This window comes from Taudactylus pleione, unplaced genomic scaffold (assembly GCF_031769625.1).
Source record: "Taudactylus pleione unplaced genomic scaffold, aTauple2 ptg000211l, whole genome shotgun sequence".
In the NCBI taxonomy this organism is placed as follows: domain Eukaryota; kingdom Metazoa; phylum Chordata; class Amphibia; order Anura; family Myobatrachidae; genus Taudactylus; species Taudactylus pleione.
Window position 1 is genome coordinate 5,196,250 of NW_028284613.1, and position 19,464 is coordinate 5,215,713.

The 19,464-nt window shown below is 41.6% G+C and overlaps 1 protein-coding gene across 1 annotated transcript in view; it reads left to right on the top strand.

Annotated features, from left to right (window-relative positions):
* The window catches only part of ATP1B4 (ATPase Na+/K+ transporting family member beta 4), a 91,357-nt gene that overhangs the window by 27,832 nt on the left and 44,061 nt on the right, over positions 1-19,464 (top strand). Inside the window, exon 3 of the mRNA XM_088478202.1 lies at positions 9,829-9,976. Within this exon, the coding sequence (XP_088334328.1) occupies positions 9,829-9,976 (148 nt within the window). The remainder of the gene's footprint in view (positions 1-9,828; positions 9,977-19,464) is intronic.

Here is a 19,464-nt window from a genome sequence, read left to right on the forward strand (position 1 = left end):
AACGCCTGCCGTTTGGGGGAGGCTCCACTGACATCACTAGTGATGTCAGTGGAGAGCTTCCGGCTCTGACAGAGCCAGAAGCTCTCCGGGGCTTACGACAAGTGAGACCCTACCCTAGGGTCTCTTCGTAAGCCCCGATGGTCACGATGGTCTATGACCATCGCGACCATCACCCTAGCGGTCGTTAGAGCTGTGGGTGTAAACCCACAGCCTAACGACCGAAACAGAGGCGGGCGGTCAGGATGCAAGCGGCCGCCCAGTTTCTGAGCGACCGCTTGCATCCTCCGACCGCCTCTGAATGAGGGCCATATTGTGAACTGATACTTGCTTTTTCTTTGTATGAAGATGACACAGCAGAAATATATTATCCTAAAGAAACAACTAATGACGCAACTAAACTACACAAAATACAATGCAACACACCAGTGATGGGGAATGTTTATTGGTATAATTCTTTATACACCATAGTTATTATATCCCCATTTCTCCTTACAATTCATCCATAAGTAAGGTTGGCTCTTTTAGCCACAAATGGTGGTATTCCCCAATACATATTAATTCTGGTCTGATTTCAGGCAATTTTTCTCATCCTTGTTAGATCTGGAAATCCCCCTTTCTCTCAGGTTCCTTCTCCATCCTATAAAACTGCTGGCCGCCACAAAACGCTAATAGTGGGCAGGAGGGAATGTGAAGGGAGATAAGTTAGACATGTAAATAGGAGAGGATTGGGTGCAGGCTTTGTAAGTGAGTGTGAGAAACTGAATTGGGTTCTGAAGGGGAAGGGGAACCAGTGTTGTGTTTGTAGGAGATGGGGGGCAGATGTAGCAACTTTGGAGAGGAAGATTACCTGGGAAGCATCATTGAGGACAGATTGGAGTAAAGAGAGGTGAGAGTCAGAGAAGCCATATAAGAGGAGATTATAGCAGTCCAGTGTAGAGATGACCAGTGCATGTATGAGGGTCTTAGCTACCTCTAGGGTGGGAAAGGTTCTGATCTTGGAGATATTTCTGAGGTGAAAATGGCAGGCATGCGAAAGGTACTGAATGTGTGATTTGAAGGAGAGGGAGGAGTCAAGGATAACTCCACTTGCAGGCTAGAGGAGATGGTGGTGCAATTAATAGATATTGAAATTGAGGTAGGTTAGGTTATTTGGGAGGGTGGGAAGATTATCAGCTTAGGTTTATAGATATGTTAAGTTTAAGAAAGCGTCAGGACTTCCAGGAGGAAATAGCAAAGAGACAGCTGGAGACAGGGTCGGACTGCCCATCTGGCACTTCTGGCAAATGCCAGAAGGGCCGATGGCCAGATGGGCCAGTCCGGTGTTAAACACTGGGCTAGCAGCACCGCCTCCCGGCAATGCTCGTGCGGGATACTGAAAGACGGGGGCGTGCCGCATGGCCAGGCTCCCGTGACTCACGGCACGCCCCTGTGAGACATAATCACGCCCCTTTTGTGGCTAGGCCACACCCCTTTTGCAGGCCCGCGCGCAGGTGAACTGCCAGGGCTGATCAGCAGTCCCAGTCCATCCCTGGCTGGAGATATGAGTTATGCCCGTCAGCTTCCGGGACTGGCTGGGGGCTGTGAGGGAGAGATCGAAAGGTCTCTCTCCTGCCCCTGGAGCCCCCATAGGCAAACAGTAGTTTGCACTATCTGAAGATGGTGTAAACTACTGCTGCTAAACTCCGAAAAGCTTTGCTTTTTGAAGTGTAGTACAGTACATTGGGGTCAGATCGTAGTTCCCATTGATAATAATTTTGAGAAATTACCTTCATTGCCATTAGTACATAGGATTGATACATAAAATTATGCAGAAACTGCAGTTTCTACAAAATTTTATGTAAATAAATGTCTTGATAAATAGGCCCCTTAATCACACAAGTTGGATAATATAATGAAATAATTATGTGCTGCTGTGAACATTTGGCTGATCTGGTTAGCTACATATTTCCCATCTTGCCCACCTCATTAACCTCTCCCTCTCATCAGGCACTGTTCCTTCTGCATTCAAGCATGCCCTTGTCTCCCCCATTCTTAAAAAATCTACCCTTGATCCTTACTTTCTTTCTAACTACCGACCCATCTCTCTCCTCCCCTTTGCCTCCAAACTCCTTGAGTGGATTGTCTACAACCGCCTTACCACTTTTCTTTCCTCCCACTCCCTCCTTGACCCTTTTCAGTATGGCTTCCGTTCTCTCCACTCCACTGAAACTGCCCTCACAAAAGTCAGCAATGACCTCCTTGCTGCCAAATCCCAAGGCCACTACTCTCTTCTCATTCTCCTTGATCTCTCTGCTGCTTTTGATACTGTGGACCACCGTCTCCTGCTGAATATCCTTCACTCCCTTGGTCTACGTGAAACTGCCCTCTCCTGGCTGTCGTCCTACCTCTCTGACCGATCTTTCTCAGTTTCCTCTCACGACTCCTCTTCCCCCCCACAGCCTCTTACAGTAGGTGTTCCCCAAGGTTCTGTTCTTGGTCCTCTCCTATTCTCCCTCTATACTTCCTCTCTAGGTGAACTCATCAGCTCTATTGACCTCCATTATCATCTCTATGCTGATGATACTCAAATCTACCTTTCCTCCCCTGATCTCTCCCCCTCTCTTCTGACTCATATCTCCAACTGTCTTTCTGCTATCTCTTCCTGGATGTCCCAGCGATTTCCTAAACTTAATATGTCTAAGACAGAGCTGATCGTCTTCCCACCCTCCCACATCACCTCCCTTCCCACTATTTCTTTATCAATTGATGGAATAACTATCTCATCTAGTCCCAAGGTGCACTGTCTTGGAGTTATCCTGGACTCATCCCTCTCCTTCAAACCACATATCCAGAACCTTTCACAGTCCTGTCGTTTCCATCTCAAAAATATTTCTAAGATCAAACCCTATCTCACCCAGGATGAGACTCATACACTCACTCATACACTCACTGATCATCTTCAGATTGGACTATTGTAACCTCCTCCTATCTGGCCTCCCCAAATCCCATCTCTCTCCTCTCCAGTCTATCCTTAATGCTGCTGCATGGCTTATCTTCCTCTCCAAACGCTCTACATCTGCCTCCCCTCTACTACAAGCCCTCCACTGGCTCCCCTTCCCTTTTAAAACCCAATTTAAGGTTCTCACGCTCGCTCACAAAGCCCTCACCCAATCTTCTCCCATATAGATCTCTGATCTCATCTCCCTTCACGCTCCTCTCCGCCCTCTTCATTCAACTAATGCACACCGCCTTTCATGCCAGCTGATTACTTCCTCCCACTCCCGCCTCCAAGATTTTGCCCGCACTACTGCCCACCTCTGGAACTCTCTCCCACTCCCCATCAGACTCTCCACCTGTTTGCGATCCTTCAAAAGGGCTCTCAAGACCCACTACTTCATCAAAGCCTTCCACCTATCATACTAACTCCTTGCTACATGCTCCTTCGTCCCCATCTACCCCATCTGTGTCAACCCAGTTTGTCTTCCCCCACCTTTTTAGAATGTAAGCTCTCACGAGCAGGGCCATCTACCCTCTTGTGCTTCTCCTTACTATAGTGTCATTTACTTCTTACTCACCACTAGGGCACCTAACACTTGGTTGCTTATGCTCTGTTGCTTATCTGGGTGATATTGTCACTAATGTAGCAAAATATATTATCCATGTCCTGTATTGTATTGTATTCTGTAAGTCACTTGTCTACAATTTGTTTATGTACTTTGTAAGGCGCTGCGGAACACTTGTGGCGCCATATAAATAAATGATAATAATAATAATAATAATAATAATAATAATAATATTTCACATATCTCCTATTCTATCCCCAATCTTTCCCTGCCCACCCCTTACTAAAGCTGCCCCTCCTCATGATTATCCCATCCTTTGTCTGTGTCTGTCAGCATTTTTATGTTAAACTGGGGACACACAATATGATATATCGTATGATATGCCATTCTGACGCAGATTGGAACTATATATTCTACACATCGTATACTGTGTACATCGGATCCGTAGTTAACTACAGCCGTTCATCGCAGCATCAGCAGATGGGGCGATGCAATGAACGAAGTGGTGCTGTTCCATGCTGCATGTAATGACACATCACGTTGTCATACACCATAGCTTGTTCAGTTTGTACTGTGCGCGAGATGTATCGTTACATCGCACCGTCGCTGAGTACACATCATATAGGCCCTCATTCAGAGCCACTCGCTAGCGGCAGTACGCTCGTTCCGAGCGATGTTCGCACATCTGCGCATGCGTACGGATCGTTATACGCATGCGCGAACCAGTCAGTGCGGCCGAAATTCATGTGCTCGAAATATAGCGAATGCCTGCTATTTTGAGTGACAGAATGAGGCGTATGTGGGTGGTAACAGGGGAAGGTGCTTGAAAATGGGGAGTGGAGATCCGAACGCAGGCGTGCTTAAAGGTCAAAACGGGCGTTTTAAGGGTGTGCATAATTAATACAGCAGCGTCATTGACCACGTCACTGGGTTATTTTATAGCCAGAACTGCTCGCAAGATTGTGGTAGCAAAAACCAACCACAAGAATAGCGAGCAGTTCATACGCTGTACGATGTACTCGATTAATCTAATAAATAGCGGACATGACGTATGGTGCGTGCGGCCAGGGGGCGTTTTTATCAAATAAACGAGCGTATGTTTTGCTCGCTCGTTCAGACTTAGAGGTGTGAACAGACTGCAATTTGCGAACGGATCATTTGAATAGCCACCCCTTGTTTTTGAACGAACGACCGCAAATAGCGAACGGCTCTGAATCAGGCCCATAGTGTATACCCAGTTTTAGTCTTTATCGGGTATATTCATGTAGAACATGAAGTGGCTACTAAAAGATATCACTATATATCGCAGCACATCGATGCGATATATAGTGACATTTAGTAGGCATTCATGTACACTTACCTGACTGGCATCTTCAGGCGCTGTCTGGCCCCACCGCGATCACCTGTAAGTAGTGAGAAGACAGACATATCGGGAGCCCAATATACATGCCTGCTCCTCACTGCGCATGCCCTGGCGTCTGAGAGCAGCAGGTCAAGTCAGACCTGCTTCAATGGATGCTGGGAAAAGGGGGCTACTAAGTAGGCTCTGTTTGGCTTATGGTACAGAAAACGTCATTCCCAGATGGCAAATCTGTACCGCAGGAGAGGAACGGAAAACTGAGCTTTCCGTTCCTTCATGAATCGTACTCACCATGTAATAGTATGGTGATGCGATACAGGCATGGGGCGGAGGTGTCGCTGGGGAAGTAATACACTTCTCCACGGTAAACTAGCTCCATGAATAGCACGAAGCAGAGAAGAGCCCTGATTTCAGCTAAACAAAGCTCTTCTCTGCTTCATGAATAGATCCCTATATCTCCAGTCTGGATGTGTATCTGTCTCCCAGTGGCGCATCTAAAATGGGTGCAGTGTGTGCGGGAAACACGGTCCCCCGAGTCCAGGGGGGCCCTGCACCGCACACCCTGCACCCATATTATTTTAAACTCACCTGTCCGTGGTCCCGCGTCGGGTGTCAGTTTTTCCGGCGTTCTGCGCATGCGCAGTAGACTCCAGGCACACTCTAGTGCCCGAAGTCTACTAATGCTCCGGTGTCTGGCCAGCCGTGTCAATCGGCTGCCAACCACCGGGGAGAGAGGAGGGGGTCCCCGCACGGGGAGTGTACACGGGCCCCCCCCTTTCTTGAGACGCCCCTGTTGTCTCCACTGCATGCAGTAATTAAATTGCTTGGGGGGCATAGCCATGCCCAATATGCAGCAACCACACTCCCAGGATGATGTAGCCACTCCTCCATGGCACCTGTTTTTAGCCTTTGCTCCCTGTCATTTCAAAATCATTAGTATAATTTCCCCTCATTGGTTATAAATTATAATAAGGCACAATGATCCCTATGGCTACATGCATTTTCAGAGAAGTATCAGTGTGGTTTCATCAACAAGTAGATCTTACTAGCTGCTTTGGGCCTCGTTTTGTGGATGCAAATCAAGTTTATGACACACCTCTCAGATGTAACAGTACACTCCCACTTTACCACCGTGCTCATAGGTGTTGCTTTTACAATCTCCCTGAAATGCTTTTTCAAAAGTATGCACTGATCTCTATATTAGAAAACAAGATGGCAATTAGGCCACAACCAGAGGAGTAGCGTGGAACCATGGCGCCCGGAGAAAGTGTATGTCATAGCGCCCCCCTCTCCCTATACTGAACTGTGCCAGTGGGGTATGGCCAGCCTGTAGGGGAATACTGAAGTAAAGAGAAAAACAGCAGTGGCAGTATTATGCTGGCCGTTGAGGTCCCATTGGGGGAATGAAATGCTTTAGTCTGACATTAAGGGGTAGCTCCTTTGGCACTACTTTATTTATGTATAGCAGATATGGATCTGACTTTTATCTCCTTTGAATCATTGTTATTAGTCAATAGAAGAGATTGTATTATATATTCTGATCATTTAACTTAAATTGACAGAATACATGTGCTAGAGTGAGATTCCACAGAGTGCACAGCTTATTACTGCAGTTACTGCCCCGAGCAGCTATCACTGGAATGGGAACATCTATGGGAAGCTCCCTTCTCAGCTATGCTCCTACTTAGCAAATATACATAGCACCTATATTAATGTGAGTACTACTAACCATGTCATGTTCTGTCTACCACCATTATTATTATTCCAGGTTTCCTAATAATATTTTTAAAAATCCATAACTTATTTAGGATATAGAGCAAACTAACCGAGATAAAACTAAAAGGCGGCCATCATACTATGTAGCCGGAACTCTGAATGGAGCCCTCTGTCCATTTTGGTGCCCGGAGCTCATGCTCCACTGGAACCACCCTCGCTACTCCCCTGGCCACGACCCTGTCCTTTTTTTGCTGGAAAAGGTGACAAGCATACTGTACCTGAGGTTTTCGAATTGCTGGTAACAAGGATCAGTAAAGCAGCAGGGAATAGAAATGTGCAGTGGAAGTGTCTAGACCTGGTAGCACTGGTAATGAAGATGAGGGTCGCAGGTACTGTAGCAGCTCCATAAAGCTCACAATGGATAAGTCAACTCCTAGTATACACATGAATAATAAAGTCATAGTAATTAAATGGTAGTTACGTATAAGTAATTGTAGAACAAACACAATAATAATCCAAGTCCAAAATGTGAGCACACAATAAAGTTTTAAAAAGTCACATGACTCAGTTAACCAAACAACATATAGAGGCTTGTAACCAAGGACACTGAAAGACGTCTAACACGATAATTGTACATAGGCTTATGATAAAGGGGGCTACATAAACAAAGGTAGAATCAAACATACATCAGTGCTCAAAAAGATTGAGTTTAAGAGTAAAAAAATCTTAATTATAAAATCACTTAAAATACCTATGAATTGTTAGATAATTATGCAGCTTTAAAGAATATATATATATATACACTGTAGATATATAGATAGATACATAAATAATGTACATGTATATAATAGTATATGAATATGTACATATCAAATATATACATATTATATACATTTATTATATAATGATAAATATCAGAATAACTGGTGCAGTTATAAAAACAATATATACTTAATACATTATATATTATTTACATAGATTTTATGGCAGTTACCACCAATAACTGGCTGTTATTTTGATCAAAGATTCTGATCTATAGTCTATGATGACTTTGCACTATTTTGTTAGTATAAAGCTGTCCATATATTGTCTGGTATTTTAATCAAACTATGTGCCATATTCAATATGGGGCGAAAAGTCCGTTATCGGCGATAATTTATCACCGATTATGTAATTTTCGCCTATTTCTAATATCCACATATTCAATTACATTGACTTTTCTCCGGTGCGAAAAAGTCAATGTTAAAAACGGGGATCATTTTTCGCCAGCTCTTTGCTGGCGAAAAAAGTGCAGCATTGGGGTTTAGGGGTGCAGGCTTAAAAAAATAGCCTGCACCATTGGGAATGCCCCCTTTAAACGATCTGTGTCAAAAAAAGTTTTTTAAAAATAAAGGGACACCCCAAAAAAATTAGTTAAATTTTGGGGTTAAAAAAAAAATATGGGGAATAAATTTGAAACTAACTAAATAAATTCAGGGGGGGTTCCCAAGTATGCGACAGGTGTTTTAAAGAATGCAGGTGGTAGCGGCAGGTGCATTTTTTAATCATTTTCAAAATGCACCTTGAGGACTGAAGAATAGGCTTGCACCCATTTTCATGTACCCCAAATTTGATGCACCTAGTTTTTTTTGCTCTTCTTCACCCCTTCTTCCCTGTCGTGAAAAAACACCTGCCGCGGCTATTTAAAAAACATACTTACCTTCCACAGGCCAAAATGAGGGTACCCATAATTATCCCCCATGTCAAGACATCATCAGGGGGGTCCCTGGATGCTTTCCCAAAAATTCCCTGAATTTTTTCCGATATTTACCTTTCCGCCGGGTCCCGTTTTCACAGCTTTCAAATTGAATACGGGGATAAAGCGGGCGCGCGCCCGATACTTTATCCCCGTCAAACCTCCGATATGGAGCGAAAAGTCCAGCACGTTTGAATTCCTGTGTGCCAGTTTGACTAATTATTGACTTTGCATCTTTGCCTGTGCCCCTGACCTGTCCTCTTGGCTTACCTTCCATTTACGAACCTCTGCTAGTGGCCTCGACCCTTAGCCCGATATACCTTCCCTTAAATTCTGTTTTTATGCTGCAATACTTCTTCACTACTACTCCCAGCTAGTCTCCAACCAGGGGTATGCGATCTTTGGGGAATAAAGTCCATATCCCCTTACAGGATTCACTTGCGAAAACCAGGTCCCCGTTACACTCCACACACCTGGATGAGTCTCGCCAAACCAATTGTGACTACTAGAATCATAAAAATTCCCTTGAATCCTGACAGCCCCTAAGATGACACAACCATGCTAATCTACTGATGTATGTAACTTTTTACTGTCAGTTAATTTACTATTGGTTGACAGCCATGTATACAACTTAGTACCTCTTCATGTACAGCCGCATAGGCAAATGCAGGGGGGGTTTCCGTCTGCCTGGATACCCCCCTCACCAGCCCACACCATGATCACAATAGCAATAGTAATGTAATAGAATTTTACTAGCTCTGCATGTTCTTCAAAGTTTCAAAAATGAAATAATTAGCACCACCTGTGGATCTTTTAACATGTATCAGTCAGTAATAAATAACCTGTGCGCCAACTAGGAGATCTGGAAAACATTCAATGTTAGGAATTTGCTGCTATAGAGCCCAATATGTACATATATGTCCAGGGCAGTGCTAGGTTATTCTGCTACTCCCCCAGACTCCTGGACTTGCTTTAATACCCTGGAATGGTGCTCACATCTAAAATAAAAACATTCAGCTCAGGCAGGATGGCCTACTGCCGCATTTAATGGCTTACTGTGATTGCTGGTCCTCTATATTCTGGAATTATGACACACAATATACTTTGTATGATGCATATGAAATCTGGTTAACTGCTAACTCTATCCTCTTCATGGACTGGCCACACTCACTCTAAAATCTAGCATTTGGAAACCCCCCTATAGAAATCCTGCGTTTGCCACTGAGCCAGGGTAAATAGGTATAGGTAGGCACTAATACTTAAATCAATATATCAATTTCTAACATAAACTTTACATTTTAATAACATTAATCAAGTTTGCACTAGTACTTCATTCATATTTAAAAATATGTAATATAATAAGAATATATTGGCCAACAATCTGACACATGTTCTAAGGACTTAACTGATCTCTTGCTTCAGTACCATGGTGATCATTTGTGTGCTGATGGGAGGGACCTCTGCTGTCTTTCCAGGACATTCAGGATAGAAGGCAATCCCATTCTGAGAGATACAACCAAATGGAGCAGACTAAAACCTGTGCAGAATGGATGCAAGATGTAAAACTCTTCATCTGGAATCCAAACAAAAAAGAAGTTCTAGGAAGAAATGGGAAAAGCTGGGGTAAGAAATCAGAAACATTTTCATTGCAATATCTTGGACATCATATGATTGTAAATATTCACTGTATTTGCCATAGTGTTGTCCCGTAATTATAAAAAAAACCTCTTAATTAATTTTGTGTGGGGCTGAAGTCCATTGTTGGATTATCCCTTTATTTTATATTTTAGAATTAATTCATTAAAATAATTGACTTTTCTACTTATGGTTCAATTTCACTTTGTAAAGAAAATAAATCATTAAATTGCACTGATAAATACTTGAAAAACCCATAGCATATGTTATTTTGTTGTACAGTGAAGTACAAGTATTTAATATTTACATTATCAGTAATAGTAATTAATTAAACGTTAGACCTTTGGGGACATATCCAATTAGTGCGATTCTTATCCCATGAAAACCACTGCATCAAAGTTTAGTCAGTCACTCTAATGCTGTGTTTCTGTCACTAATACGGTATCATTATATTCCCAGATTCAAAGTTTTCCATTCCCCACAGTGGAATGTTTTAGCTGCTGTAGTTACAAATAAAGGTCATAATAAACATCTAGGTTATGGGATTTTTTCCACAAATGATAAAAACAAAAGTTCTCCCATTGCTGGTATAACTAGTGCAACGCTATCAGTGGGTGCAGTGCAGAGCTGGATTTGGGGGGTCCTGGGTACTTAGAACTGTTGGCCCTATAGAACATAATTTGGGACATGGGTATCAGGTTCTTTAGCGCACAGATTAATAGGGGACTTGGCCACACATCATGCACCCATTTCATGTCACACAGGTGGTCACAAAGCCTTGCACAGCAGGTGAAAGAGTTCCCTCCCTACCTTTCCACCTGAAATGTAGGACTGTCCCAGGGGGTATGTATACATACATAAGTCACACACATTTAAACATACATACATACATACATACTGTCACACACATATGCACATACATATTATGTATGGAGATATTATGTCTGGCTAAGGATACTTCCCTTATCAATGAGGAACTGTGTACCATTCTATTACTGGAGTTCCCGATTACACCGTTGATATATACTCTACCGAAGATCCATAAGGGGATAATCCCCCCACCTGGGAGGCCGATTATCTCAGCTCGTGGATCCCTGTTTCAACCATCTTCCATATATTTGGACTCCATCCTACAACCATTGATATGTGGATACCCACATTTTCTCTTGGATACTACTATGTTTTTGAAGGAGCTTAGAAAATTGGATAATCTGCCAGAGAATTTGTGGCTAGTGACAGCAGACGTCACAAGCCTGTACACTGTCATCCCACATTCAGAGGGTTTGAGATCAGTTAAGCAGTTGCTAGTGAATAAAAGTTTGTTTGATGGGGTACACATTGATATTTTATTAATGTTATTGGAATTGATTTTGACAAAAAAATCTTTTTCTTCAATAATGAATATTATTTACAAACTAAAGGCTGTGCCATGGGCTCTTCCGTGGCACCAGCTTACGCTAATATTTACATGTTTGATGTTGAAGATAAGATATTTTTTGAAAAACAGGAGATTTGTGATAATATTTTATTTTATAAGAGATTTATTGACGATCTATTTTTTATTTGGTGTGGTACCAAGGAAAAATTGGAAGAAGTCTTTGTGTCACATAATTCCTCAGATAGTCCTGTAAAATTTACATTTAAGATGGATCAAAGCCAAATTGAATTTCTGGATGTACAAATAGGCCTTACTAAATCTCATATTGATACTTCGGTGTTTAATAAACCAACTGATCGGAATACGTTTTTATATGCTAGTAGTTGCCACCCTAGGAATATGAAACTTGGCATTCCCTATTCACAAATGATTCGGGTTATGCGTAATAGTGATCCTATTAAGGCAGAGGTGCAAATTGATAACCTTATTGATCGCTTTGTGATGAGGGGTTATGACCATAAATACTTAGTGGGGTTAAAACATAAAGTACTTCGATTTGAACAGGAGGCCTTATTGGTTAATAAACAAACGAAGGAGTTTACTAATAAATTCCCTTGGGTGACTCTGTATAATATGATTTTATCTAGTATTAATAAGGTATCTAAAAAACATTGGAATTTGATTCAGTCGGTTAAAGACCTTGGATTATCAGAATGTAAACTTATGCCATGCTATTCTAGGTCCCGCAATTTACGTGATTTATTGGTTAAAACTGATGTCTCTGGTCTGGTTAAAAAACCCACAGCAGTTAATTTTCTTGCTAAGAAACCTGGCTGTTTCAAATGCACATGTGTCACATGTGGTTATCTATTAACTGGTGATGTTTTTTTCCATCCACACTCAGGTAAAAAACTGTATATTAGACACCATCTTACCTGTGATTCAACCTATGTTGTATACCAGATTTTATGCCCTTGCGGCTATGTGTATGTTGGTAAAATATCTAGGAAATTTAAAGAGAGGATGGGTGGGCACCGGTCATCTATACGTGCAGCCTTACTGAATGGAAGTAGTGACCAGCCAGTTGCCCGCCACTTTTTGGAGGCTGGACACAGTTTGGCCACTCTTCGTTACAGGATGATCGACCATATCCCCCTACTTAAGCGAGGGGGTGATCAGAATAAGATCTTACTTAAAAGGGAAGCGTTTTGGATACATTTTCTTGATGTGATTTATCCGAGAGGTTTGAATGAGGTTCAACCTTTGACTTGTCTGTTTTAAATTTGGTGTTGAACATGACCCCTGTATATTTGATATCCTTAATTTGATGATCTGTATATGTACTAATTTTTCTTATGAGAAAGCTCTCTTATAGTTTCTATGTATTGTGCAGGGTCAATGTATGGAATAAGTCTATACGCAGCTTGTTTTAAACTACTGTCTTGTGTTTTCATAATCTATGTGTTCGTGAGATGTGTTTATGTGTTAATGTTTTCTGTTGTCATGGTGATGGTGATCACTTGACGTGCGTCGCGTGGATACGCGATTACGTCATTTTGGTGCGCCTGGTCGGGGCTCCGGCGGGCTGTTGTGACATGTGCTGGGTTGTGGGATAAAAAGTAAGATGTTTTATGCATTTTGTATATGTCCTGAAGAAAATCGAAATAGATTGAAACGTTGATATACATCTTGTGTATGTGCTATTTATTTCTCTTATCAAGCGCTGTGAGTGCCGCACTATTGGATATATATATATATATATATATATATATATAGTCACACATATATACACATGCATAGTTACACATGCTCACATATATAGTCACAAACATAAATTATATACAGTTACAAACAAATATTTACATAAATACATACAGTCACACTCTTATAAACTTACATCATATACTGTACATACAGTCACACACTTATACACACAGATACAGTCACACACTAATACACATACATAAATATATGCAGGCACACAGTTATACATGCACACACAGTCACACACTAATACTGTACACATACATACATAATACATAAATACATACATACAGTACATATATACATACAGTCACACACTTATACATACACATACATACAGGCAAACACTTATACACATGCATACATACATGCATACTTAGTCACACACATATATAAATATAGTCACAGATACACATGACCCATGTGGTCCCCCTTAATCTGGCGCTGGATCAGTGTCCTGGTCTGCTCCTCTATTTTACAATGGTGGCATTTTTATTGTGGAAAAGGAAAAGCAAAGGCTGAATTAGTAATTGCTTTACAGCAAAGTTTCCCCATGAACAAAGCAGTACAATTGCAATTGCAACCAAGGACTATTAGGTGATGACACTTGGGGTCGTATACTTAAAGTCAACAACCACTATACCTCATGTCATTTGTAAGATACCACAGGTCTGACGAAGGTTGAGAGTGTTTTAAGCAAAAGGTGTAAGAAAAGTGAACGGAGCAAGGCTTAGGGTGCAAAAATTTTGGACCTAGAGTATCCAATTATGTAAATCTATCTCTGAATGATACCATGGGGAGAATTCAATTGTTTTATCGCACCCGATCTCCTGTCTAAAGTGACGGGAGATCCAGGTGCGATGTTCAATTGTTTTTAGGCACCCATGCCTTATCACTCATGTTGCACCCACTTAGACCGGGTTTAGCCGCATAAAACAGCTAAACCCATCTAAAGTCCTCGTTAGTGCTCCCAAACCATGGACTTATCGCACATTGCTGCTCGCCACCTTAGGAGGGTGCGATCAGAAATGAGTGCTCCTGCGGCTATTCATATGTGAACGGGGCTGCAATTGATTGCTCCGCAAACAATTGAATTCTCCCCCAATTGGTCATTGTTATCATTCTAATTAAGCAATACCTTTTACATTTGTATTTTTATCTTTGCTTTAACATGACTTGTGTGTATATATATATATATATATATATATATATATATACACATATATATAGATTGAAAAAGAGGGAGCACTCACCAGGCTTTAAAAGGAGTTAGTCACGTTTTTAATCTAGTCATAGCATGGCTCGACGTTTCGGTCACAGTACATGACCTTCTTCAAGAGACACAAGTGTATAAACAAACACAGCAACTACCAGGCAGGATCCAGAGATAGAACTTACCTTGACACAACAGCCTCTTATACCCTTTAGCTAATGAGAAGATTGCACAGGGCGCACACCTGGTCACCTCCCATGTGACTGACATCAGCATGATGTCACTTCCGGTCGCGGACCTCGCAACATAACATAATATCATGACAAAGAAACAAGGGGCAAGCTACCAACAATAGTAATCCATAAGTGCGCAGATCATGTGTCAAGCACGCGATCGCGCTAATGTGGCAACACAGCATGTCATCACAAGCCCGTCCGGGTAATCGCGCTTAAATTCACTTCCCCACACACAGTGTTGGTAACCACAGCAACCGACAGGAACCGACGTGAACAAAGTAAACATCCGGTTGGCCGCGCTCAGTTGTACCTGCCCAGATACATTGATGGTAGTCACGGCAACCACGAACAACGGAAGCTCTGAAACACTAAATCAGTCAGAGCGATGTTGTAAGCCAGTTGTCAAGACAACAGAATTATAAAAGCAGCAAGTTAGTAAACTAGCCGCAAACACAGTTAATACCGGAGCAGACACCCCTGGTATAAATGCAGCGTACATACACAGGTGCTGCATAATTAGTACAATATGGTCAGTAGAGGACTGAAATATAAGGACAATGTAAAATGCCTTATATTATAGTAAGGGTATAAAGGCAAGTTGTATCACTGAATCACATAAAATACTGTAACCTTCCTTAAAAAAATTGAGTTATTGGTATAATCACAACTAGGTATTCAATATCCCATGTGTGTGAATGTGTTGGGAGTGCTGTCTGGCACCTCAACATATTTATTCATTTAGGGATAGATAGGGTTAAGTATTGTAATGTTTAAATGTAAGAGTTAAGTGTTTAATATTGTATATAGAGTGTGAGGGGATGGGTAGAGCTATGGCAAAGGCAGTGCTGATAAATGTACACCCATTGAGGCCCATTTCGTACATAAGTAGAGGGTTATCAGTCAGTGAAAAAAATTATCCAGTTCACAAGCTGGAATTTCTGGCTCTTAAATGGGCTGTGATTGACAGGTTTCATGATTACCTGTATGGGGCTAGTTTTGAGGTTCATACGGATAATAACCCTCTCACTTATGTACGAACAACAGCTAAATTAGATGCCACTGGACATCGGTGGTTGGCAGCATTGGCTTTATATGATTTTAGCCTAAAGTATCGTCCCGGAGCCAGTAATATCGATGCTGATTCCTTGTCTCGGATTCCCAATCAGAGGGTAGAAAATACTTCTGAAGAATGGATAGAGGTTCCAGCTCCAGAGGTCCGAAGCTTATGCCACTGTAATAGAGTAAGTCCTTACCCATTACAGGAGTGTATTAGTGCATTAGGGGCTACTGAAAAGGCTTTGGCACCTGCTTACTGTTGGCTAAGTCAGCTGGAAATGGGAGGTCTTTCGCATATACGTAGAAGCCAAATAAAAGCTGATCAGAGGAAAGATGTTGATCTAGGCTATGTCATACTAAAAATAAAAAAAAAGGAGGGACCAGTTTTTTTCGATGGGCGGACTGAATCTTCACTGGTCAAAATGTTGAAGAAACAATTCAAACATTTGACCTTTAAACAAGGGATACTGTATCGGAAAACTTTGAAATCAAATGGAAAGTGGAGATGGCAACTAGTCTTGCCTCACCAATACCAACAAATTGTTTTGTTTTCACTGCATGACCAGCATGGTCACTTAGGTGTGGACAAAACATTAGGCTTGATTTCGGACAGGTTTTACTGGCCTAATATGGAGCAAGACATCCAACAGTATTGCAAAAACTGTGGGAATTGTGTTTTGCGGAAGACTCTTCCTACTAAGTCTGCCCGGCTGGTCAATATTACCAGTAGTGGACCTCTGGATTTAGTATGTATTGATTTCCTATCTGTTGAATCGGGTCCTGATAGGAACAGCAGTGTTCTTGTTGTCACGGATCATTTCACCCGTTATGCTCAGGCATACGTGACTAGAGATCAGCGAGCCACCACTGTCGCTAAGACACTTTGGGAGCGGTTTTTTGTTCATTATGAGTTACCAGCCCGGTTGCATTCTGACCAAGGGAGGGATTTTGAAAGCAAATTGATACAAGAACTATGTGTGTGTTGTGGAATTAAAAAATCACGAACTACCCCATACCACCCAGAAGGAGACCCCCAACCTGAACGGTTTAATAGGACCCTGCTCAATATGGTTGGTACCTTAGATCCAAATAAGAAACCACAATGGAGACAACATATCTGCCATCTGGTACATGCCTATAACTGCACCAGGAACGAGGCCACTGGGTATTCCCCATATGCCCTAATGTTTGGGAGAGAAGCTCGATTACCAATAGATGTATGTATGGGATTATCTTCCAGTGATCACCCATTTCAATCCCACACTAAATATGTGACAAAACTTAGAAAGGATTTGAAAGAGGCTTATAAAGCTGCAGAGCAAGCTTCTAGGAAGTTGGGGGAGAAGAATAAAAGAGTATATGATCGTACCGTGAGAGAACAAGTATTATTTCCGGGAGATCGAGTACTGATTCGACAATTAGGTAACCCTCTCCAAAGGAAGACTGCCAATCGTTGGAAGAAAAACCCTTACATAGTAGTGAAAAGACTTTATGAACTACCGGTTTATAGGTTACAACCCGAGGCACAGGATGGTCCTATAGTTACTCTCCATAGGCAGCACATTCTTCCAATTGGAATGAATATTCGATTTCCCGTCCCTTCTCCATGCTTGAAGGATAAAGGTTTGACCCCTTTGGACTCAAAGGGTAGAATAAGGAAACATACTGACAAAAGTGCACAGTATAGTGAGGAGAGGGATGAGTCAGAAGCTCAGGAATTTGAGAATGGTGAAGGGATAGGGCACTTTTACTTTCAGGATAATAAGTGTTTAAATAACAAACTCAATCTTGGAGAATTTACCCTTAGGCCGCAGTCAGAGGGGATAAAAGGAAAGGAGAATTTGAATATTGAAACTACTATGTCCCCTCCCATAGTCGTTCCACCGTTGGAACCATCCCCAGTGGATTCTATGCATAATGAGGATTCAATTTAACAAACTCCCAATGGGGAATTGTTAAGAGCCGGAGAAATCCGAGATCTAGGTATGATTAATTTACTGTGGAGTACTTACTTAATTCTGAACCGTCCAGACTCAGCTTGCAGCTCCCTGGATAAGAGAAAGATCAAAGGTGGTAAACTATAGTAACTGTTATAAGGTATAGATACTAAATTAATGGCACGTCTCATCCCTACAATATACCTGTACATACATATGCATTAGATATTGGGTTATTCCCAAGTAGACCCATATAAGCTATCATTACTTGGGTGGAGGCACTGACCAGATAGGGAGAGCTTACATCTATTACCAAGTTTACAGGGAGGATATATTAGTAGCCTTGTGACCCTTTTTAGCGATAAAAGGGGGGTTACAATACATTTACACAAATAATTCTATAAAGCATACAAAAACATACAAATAAAGAAAATTTAAATATATATATTCAGGGCTAGGAAATACTTCGGCTCCAAAAGTGCACGTAAATCACAAGATAGGATGATCTATGTTACACAATATGATCACAAATCATCAGTCATTTCTAAACCTGTGAAAAAACATTGGTCCATTATCAGCTCTGACTCTTCTTCCACCGAGTGGTTTTTTAGGATATCAAATCAACTCCACCTGTGAAACACTATAATAATTTGACTAGAGAGCAGAGATTTGCACTTTCCACTCTCAGGAATAATCAGAATATCGTAATTCGCCCCGCTGATAAGGGCGGGGCAATTGTTATCCAAAATCTTTGTGATTATGATAAAGAAATTAAAAGACAATTGTCTGATTTATCCACGTATATTAAGTGTGAGAGTAACCCTATTCCAATTTTTAAAAGGGAAATTGATTTGATTCTTGAACAGGCCTTATCGCATGGTTGGCTTGATGAACGCCTCTTTGAATATTTGAAAGTGGATCATCCACTGTGTCCATACATCTATACGCTACCCAAAATTCATAAGATGCTTGAGGATCTCCCTGGCAGACCTATCATCTCTGCCAGGGATCGCTGTTACAACCTCTAGCCGTCTTTGTGGATAGCGTTTTGCAAGAGGTGGTACCCCTGATACCTAGTTACGTTAGGGATACCGGTGATTTTCTTGACAAGCTGGCCAAACTACATGATCTACCTAACACTATGTTAATAGTGTCTTTGGATGTATCATCCTTATACACCGTTATACCACACGACCATGGGATTTGTTCTGTACGAAAATTTCTCACAGAAAAGAGTAATACACACATACCCATTGAATTTGTTCTACAGTTATTGTCATTGGTTCTGGAGAAGAACCACTTTATGTATAATGGAGATTACTATGTACAAAAATCAGGTACAGCGATGGGTTCAAACTTGGCGCCGGCCTATGCAAACATTTTCATGCATGAATTTGAGGATACTTATATTATACCTGCTTTTGGTCATAAAATTTCTTATTACAAATGTTTTATTGATAATTTTTTGATTTGGAATGACACTGAGGAGACACTCATTGAGATGGTGGCGGCTTTGAATGGCCAGGATTCTACAGGTCAAATTTACCTATACATGCAATCCCACTTCACTAAATTTTTTGGATTTGACAATTACTTTTAATGGATTGTTTTTGGAGACGACACTCTTTCGCAAAGAGACCGATAGGAATTCTCTATTGTTTGCAACCAGCAACCACGCCCCGCGGTTGAAGGAGAGCCTACCTATATCTCAATTTTTGAGAGTATATCGAAATAATTCTGATCCCCTCAAAGCTGAGGAGCAAATTATTGAAATGAAGGACAGGTTCCGATCAAGAGGTTACTCGAATTCCACGATAGAGGGTTGCCTCACCAGGGCTAGGAAATACTTCGGCTCCAAAAGTGCACGTAAATCACAAGATAGGATGATCTAT